Source organism: Prunus avium, chromosome 2 (genome assembly GCF_965620075.1).
Source record: "Prunus avium chromosome 2, drPruAviu1.hap1.1, whole genome shotgun sequence".
NCBI lineage: Eukaryota > Viridiplantae > Streptophyta > Magnoliopsida > Rosales > Rosaceae > Prunus > Prunus avium.
In genome coordinates, this window is record NC_142285.1 from 8,434,395 (window position 1) to 8,442,240 (window position 7,846).

The 7,846-nt window shown below is 37.3% G+C and overlaps 1 protein-coding gene across 5 annotated transcripts; it reads left to right on the top strand.

Annotated features, from left to right (window-relative positions):
- On the top strand, positions 1–7,480 carry LOC110773972 (uncharacterized). Of its 5 annotated transcripts, XM_088248961.1 has the most exons (6): positions 22–120; positions 660–1,208; positions 1,555–1,968; positions 2,273–3,393; positions 4,631–4,767; positions 6,078–7,480. In XM_088248961.1, exons 3-5 carry the CDS (start codon positions 1,626–1,628, stop codon positions 4,706–4,708), a joined length of 1,542 nt encoding a protein of 513 aa, XP_088105087.1. In that variant the 5' UTR covers positions 22–120; positions 660–1,208; positions 1,555–1,625; the 3' UTR covers positions 4,709–4,767; positions 6,078–7,480. The 5 variants fall into 5 exon arrangements, with proteins under 5 accessions (XP_088105089.1, XP_021834173.2, XP_088105087.1 ...); XM_088248963.1 differs by lacking the exon at positions 660–1,208 and having other exon boundaries at positions 1–120; positions 4,631–5,374; XM_021978481.2 differs by lacking the exon at positions 660–1,208 and having other exon boundaries at positions 1–120.
- Positions 7,481–7,846: the final 366 nt, after the last annotated feature.

Sequence of the window (7,846 nt, forward strand, 5' to 3'; positions counted from 1 at the left end):
ATGAACTCAACTCATCTTTTTCTTTATTTAATTTTCGTGTTTTCGTTGAGAAACAAAGCTTTCTGTTTCCGAGCAGAACCTCCACACTCCCTCCTCTTCCAGTCAAGATGATAGCCTAGGGTAAGCCACCCTAGTTCACTCTCTCCATCTCATTGAATTTTTTGTTGTTATTTTTCTGTAGTTTAGGGCAACACCTATTTCATGTTGCAATAAATTATTTCAACCATTGGTTGGGTTTTATCTTGATAGAATTTCGAAGTTCTCAACTTCTTTATCTCTACTCATATTTTTCTTTGTTAATTTTGGTTTGGTACCTAACATCATGCCTATTTTTACTTTCTAATTTTTGGGTGGATACTTGGAATTTTTTTCCTGATTTTTTTTTTTTTTGGGTTTTATATATTTGCAGCAATGAATTCTCAATTTTTTAAGGGTTATTTCTACTCGTAATTTTTAGGTTTATGCTTTGTCTTTCTTCATGTTTGGTTAATCTTTCAAATTCTTTGGCATATTTGAGTATATATAAGCACAATAAACCCTTTTTATGGGAAGGTTTATGCTGTGCTTTTTACTTCTTTTATCTCTGGTTATGTTGGGATGAAGTAATAGTTTGTCTGGAGGGTAATACGAATGTCTCTGTGTTGTTCTGCCTCTTGTAGAATCTCTGCATATTTAGTTAAACCACTGCAGCAGAATCCGTGTAGTTGGTAGACTCCGACTCTGACGATTCTTCTTCAGTCCCAGAACCCATTTCAGAAAGGACTCCCAATTCCTCCCGCATGTCAGTTTCGATCAACTCCTTAGATATTGGGCTAGCACCCGAAGACTCGAATTGAACTTTCGAAGCTTCGATGCTTGGGGAGCAATCCTTTCCCTGGTTACAAACGACCAAAGCGTCGTCCCTGATTTTGTCGACATCCACATCCTCTTCCGATCTCGCCTCATCATGTGTCCTATCTGATCCCCACTCCTCCTCAGAGCATCTGAGTATGGCTTCGTGAATCCCTGCTTTTGGTTTTCTCGCGCGCGCTTCGACATCGTTCTCCCCCTTAGCCCCAAATTTTGACGGAGTACAATGTTTAAAGCCCTGCCTGAATTATTGCCTGGCCAAAATTTCTTAAGAAATTTGGAGTTTTCATCTGACAAACCCAGTTGTTCTTTTCTCTCAGCCTCCTATCCAGTTTAAGTCGCCACCAGGTGCAACGAAGGTGATACTGTCACTGAGTCAGCCATACTTTATGATTCCCCATGTTCTTCAAGATCCTTTACCAAACTATTTGTTATCCTTGTTTTAGTTCAATCAAGAGTGATAATTTTTTCTGCGGGGAAAATCTATATTCTCTTAGTTGTGTTTACAAGTGTAAGGGTTCATATCCGTGGCTTGGTAATTCCGGTAACGTATGTTGTTGGGATTCCTATATTCTCTTTTTAATAGAGGTTTGACTGTTATATGTTGTAGTTTAAGTTCATTGCGTGATAATCATTTCATTTTCTGTTCTTGAACTTCCCCTGCTCGAGGTGATGCATATTGATAATGCTATTGGTTTTATGCAGGACTTTGTTCTGGAATCATTTATTTGGGATAAGGTGCTTGAGCTGAGCACCTTGATAACCTTGGATATATAATGCTTCATTTGTTTCTGTCAGAGCCCATCTGGAATGACAATGGAGATGACAATTCTGCCAAGATGAGAGTATCTCTCTTGAGTAATTTGGAATCTGTTATTTGGTCGGTCATGGCATCTGGAGGTCGATCAGAGGCTCGTCTGTGGCTTTGTAACACGATAGCTGGCATAAGTTCCATCAGTCGTCACCATCAGTGCGAGTTACTTACGAACTTGCTGAGATCTAAGCCGCTGAAGAAGGGCTTCGCATCTCAGCTCCTAGAAATGATATTTGAGAATAGGCCACATAAGGCAGGGTCCATTATTGCCAAGAGAAGTTACATACTTAAGAAATTCTTTGAAGGCAAGTCAATTTTACATTTCATACATTCAGTTCATGTTTGAGTTAATTTTCCTCTTTTTCAGTAACTTTAGTTTCTTGTATGTATTATTTTTACTATTGAATATCATCATTTTCCATTTACTTTCTGTATCTCCAATAATGTTGATATTTATTCCTGTGTAATATTTAGTATGGATAAAGACTGCTGTGTTTATACCTGTTGGAAGATTGATAAATATGTCGATGTAGGATGGTGGGCAGGCCAACCTCCAATGATGTGGATGTTTTAGGAATTCTGATAATGACATCATTGTTGAAAATGCAGGAAATCCAACACGAATATCTCAATGGTTTTCTAGAACTGGAGGTGGATTGGGCCATGGACCAGGTGCTAAGGCATTGTCGCAATTTTCTTTTGTTAATCGAGATATTTGTTGGGAGGAGCTTGAGTGGAAGGGAAAACATGGGCAATCACCAGCAGTGGTTGCTACAAAGCCCCATTACTTTCTTGATTTGGATGTCCAGGCAACTGTGGAGAATTTCCTTGAAAATGTCCCTGAATTTTGGTTGTCCAATGAGCTTTCTGAGTCACTTAAAGATGGTGAAATTTTGCTCGTTGATAGAAAATTTTTTGTTGAATTTTTTGTTGATTTGATGTATAAAGAGGATTCAAGAGATGTATGGGAAGTTACAAGTGAGTATCTGACGGAGGAATGTTTTTCTTCGCTGTGCAAACGCCTTCTTATTACTCTTGATGAGAGGGACTTATGTGATTTTCTTAACATGCTTCATAAGAATCTCAACCCTAGAATAGAGCACAAGGATCCTATGGACTCAAGTTATTTGTTTGAGGTTATACTTTCAAAGTGCGGTGATTTTAGGTGCCTTGATCAGATATTACTGTTAAATGCAGTTTTTAATCATGGACGCCAGCTTTTACGACTTCTACGAGATGAAGAGGGCCACGAGGAACAGGAAAAACTTGAAGACATTGTTTCGAAGATTTGCGGAATCCCAAACAATGACAGTAGCTTGGCCTCAATAATCAAAGATTGCTTTAAAATGAAGAATATAGAAGCATTTAAATTGCTGGGGCTTCAGTCATGGGTTATCTATTACAGTTTAGCAGAAAAATGCCAGACTCCCGAATCTTGGGAATTATTATTTATGCATAATGAAATAAGTTTCCGAAAATCAGATAGATATTTATTTCTAGATAATCATGGAGTGTTGGAAGGTGGTGTTTGTGATTTGGATCGTAGAGCATCCAAAACAGTTAAGCACAGGAAAAAACATAGTAGAAGGAAAAGAAAAAGGGACATCAATCATGATGACAGCGACAATGAGTTGCTGGATTTGGGAAACACAAAAAATAGGCTGGATTTGCAATCTAATGTTGGAAGTTGGTTGCTCTCAATTGATGAGTATTCTGCATCATGGAACAGTGTAAGTTTCTCATAGACTTTACTTATGTGCTCTATAAATCATTTTGACCTCTCTACATTTCACTGCAATTGCCTTTGACCCCTGACTTGTTTGAACTCTTCTACTATGGATGCTACTATTTCTTTTAATGTTGTCATACCCAAATAGAATCTTATGGTAAGCTCTTTTCTGTAGTAAGCATGCGTAGTGTAGAACCAAGCTTACAGTAGGCCATGATCCGTATAATTGTACTTGTAAACATGTCAAGGAAATAAATTCATTGAACTGCACGGTGTGTTTAGGAGGATCTGGTACTTAATATCAATTGCTTAGTCAACTGGTTTAATTTCCTTCATTCATGATTTCATATTGTATTTCAATGACTTTGTCTTTTCGCCGATGGTTGAGATACCTTTGCATAATTTGGTATAAGCTGAGTGGGTAAAGTGTTGCACTGATATAGTACTTGTTATATTAGTTCATTTTATATTTTTATTTTGTCCATTACAAAATTCACCCCTGAACTATGATCCAAATTTGTATTCAGTATCCAATCTTCGAAATCTTCCAATATCAAACCCATCAATAATCTTTTAATTGTCAAGCCTCTGCCACTTTGACTGTCTAGTCAAATTTTATGCCCATACATGGCAGTGTGGCACCCACACTCTAGATGATGTGCAGATCTGAGCTATAGAAACTTTCAGGTTTTTGGTAAAAGCTTCCCGCCCAAACATTGCATGCTTGGCCCGTGTGACTTTTGATAAGGCCCATCGCCCAGAGAAAGAGTGAATTAGAGCGGCCACTACCAGTGTACAACATTTGGGCGGAAAAGTTTTTGTGGAAACCTGAAAATGCCTTAGCTTGTATCTCAGACACTACCAGAATGCACACAAGGTTTGACCTGACAGTCAAAGTGACAGTAGGTTGACCTTCAAAAAGTTTCCGAACTTTGGGTTTGACATTGCAAGATTTTGAAAATTGGGTACTATATGGAAATTTGCCTCATAACTCAGTGGTTTATTTTATAATTGATCCATTTTTTTTTTTATCCATGGGCAATGGTCATAATCAATTTAGCTTTGATTTTCCTATTTTCTTTTCTGTTTCTTGTTTTGAATTAATTGAGCAGTCCTTTAAACTTGATCTCGTTTGAACTTAAAAACTGGGACGTCATTCTAACTTACATGTTGTTCGTCGTGGAGTTAGAAGATGAAGGGTGTTTTCTCGCTAACCTAATCTTTTTTCTGTTTTGTAGGAGGATTTACCCGAATATCTTTCCAAGTATTGCTTATCTACATGGATGAAGTGGGTGTTTGCACAATGGGGTCAGTAAGCTTCATTGGGCACATAGAATTGTTCATTTTACTCTCGAATGCCTGGACAGCTATCAATGTAAGGATTTGAGATTCAATTCAATATCTTTCTGTTTGGGTTGTTTTCCCACATCCTTCCATTTCTTTCAAAACGTGCTCCCATTTTTTTTTTTTTTCCTGTTTTGGAGTAAATTAAAATAAACTTGTGTTTAAGTGGGTGGAAAACATTATCTTCCGCATCAGTAAATAAAAAAGACATGGTGTGCATGCTTGGATGGCATATTTTCAACCCACGGACCAGACAGCAAGAAGCACACCCTTCTTCCTTTGTTTCGTTAAATGTGTCGAAAGAATAGCCTTCTCTCTCTTTCTCTCTCTCTCTATCTCTCTCTCTCTCTCTCTCTCTCTCTCTCAAAAAAAGTTTGATGTAATAATCTTGTGGTTGGGGATTTGAGGGCGGTGTTAAGAAAACGAAGATACCATGAAGAGCAAGAGAAAAGTTGTGATTTTTTCCCTTTTAGAGTAATGCCAATATGCCATGGAGCTGATGAGCTAGCGGGGGAGTACCAGTTTGAGGATTGGAGTTTTGCTTTGGGTGTGTTTTTAGGATTTGTTTCTTGCATTGGTGATTTGGGATTCATTACTGAGTGTTGAATTCGGAGTAGAGATTGAATTCTACGGAAGAGGTAGGTGGTGTTTGGATTTCTTTATTCCCGAAGTAATATAGTGTCAAAACATTTGATTAGATCATCACAAACTTTCTTTTCATGGTGGTAAACATTTCTGGATTTGGTATGTTTGCACTTCAACCAGCAGTTGAGATAGGGGACCCTCCTCAGTATTTTTACATATTGTACATCCTAAACACTTCTTTTGTCATCAGTATGCTCTATAGGGTTAATGATTTATAATGTTAGTAACAGGTGGTTCTCCTGCAGAATTCATGTAGAAGAGTATTTAATAGACGTTAGTAACAAAAGGTTCTCTTTGACACAAATTCATAGTTTAACGTTGACATTGTTAAAGTTAAAGTTCAGGGACTAAATTGAGATGCTAGTAATTGAGGGTTCTTATTGCAATTTAGTCCTTTTTTTTCCTTTAATTTTATGAGACTTAACAATTTCTCTCTCCTTTGTAGATTTGTGCCTTTTCGTCTTCCATTCTTCTTCTTTTGGCAACATATTCCCGCTTTTTAATTTTTTATTATATACTCTAGGGAATGGGTTATATGGCATTCACTGTGAAGCTAATTTAAATTTTAAAACATATGTTTGCAATAATTGCCCTCTAAGCATGGTGCTTGATGGCTTTGCATTAAGGGGCTTGATATTTGTTTCTTATTGTGTACATTGTTACCTTTCTCTGACATGTATACTTGTATAATTTCAGGTGATAAATGAACATCGAAATATTCTGTTCTACGGTCCCTTGATGCATATAAGAAAGAATTTAGCACTGATCCTAAGTATATAAAATCATTCTATGTGGTGCTGCCATCAATATTTACCAATACTATGATGCTCATTTTTGTGCAAGATTCTTATTGAAAGTGTGGTTTCCACAAGGTTATGCGCATTTAACAAGAAATACTGGTACTGGAGTAAAAGATGTGAATCTTACATCAGGACCATCTTTAGAAATGAAGTATTCGTGGTTTATCGTCTTAATGGTTTTATCGAAACTCTGGATTCTTTTTTCACTGATGAGAATTTTTCGCATGACATATTTGGATTATCAGTGTATGCGTTTTGAGCTACTGCCTTCGCAATTCTGGTTGAAGTCATACTATCCGAAGATATTTGCTTGTCAGGTTGATCTTTAATCTTCTTAAAGACAGTAGCCTGGTGTGAGTGCAAGTTGTGTTTCGCAGAAGAAATATATATATATTGAAAAGGTGTTTCGCAGAAGAAATATTGTAATATGTTGTCATATCTCATGTATCACCCATACCATGACATGTATATGTTGGTATTGTACCTGGTGGATGAAGGCTTGTATGACATTTAGGGCTGCTTGTATTCATGTTCATCTGACTTTGACAAAACTTCAGATTGAAGACAAGAATCCAATCCTTATGGCGACAAACTTGAAAGAAGTTTCTATGGGCTTGTGGCAAGAAGTTATTCTTTCTGAGATTGAAGCAAATCTGTCGACCTCTTAATTTACAGCACGGCTAGTTCCCATTCTTCTAAGAGAGGAAAGGAGAAAGTTGGTAAGCATCGTTTTTCAGATGGTAGCAAGGATGCAAAATTTAAGTCAACCTGTTATGAGAGGTTCGATGACTTTCATTTCTAGTGTTCATGATATTGGTGACTATAGTGACAGCCTTGTTTGAAGTTTGCATGCTTGCTATTATCTAAAGAGCAGTGTTTCCAAGCTTTCTCTTTTCTTATTTTAGTAGATCATAGCCTTTGTCCTTGTGCAGATCAGGAGATGGACAACCTGCTCTCTTTTTTCCCCAGAAAGTATAACTTTTTCTTAAATAAAAAAAATAAAAATTTCAATCACGTAGAAACTTCTTTTAAATGCATTAGATGGAGATGGGCTCTTATCTTGAAGAAACCGTTTTGTCAAAGTTAAAAACGAGTTTATGATACAGTTTGCCCTCAATGTGGTGTACAAGCCTTCATCCACCAGTTGCAGTAGCCTCTTATACATAATCCCGTGGGTAGTGAGTGGGATATGTGAACAAAAGACGTGTATGATGTAAGCACAAGAGCTGATATATTTTACTGTTGTACATGTAACATGCTTAATAGTATTGATGTGTGTTCAGAGTTTTGCTATTTCCACATATTTGTCATTTGGATAGAAATGTTAATGATACATGTTGGGTTTGGTTCGGCAACTGAACCGAAGTGAAGGAATCGATGAACCTACCGACATGCATTGGTATGGTTAGGGTTTTAAAGTGAAACCATATGCCAACCTATGATGGGTTTGGTTCGGCAACTGAACCGAAGTGAAGGAATCGATGAACCTACCGACATGCATTGGTATGGTTAGGGTTTTAAAGTGAAACCATATGCCAACCTATGATGCACCGACACGGATAAGGCGACACGGAGACACGGGGAAAAGGCAAATCTCAAAAAACAAGGACACAAGGGCATGGACACGGTAATTAAAAATAATAATTTATAATAATACTTATCTAT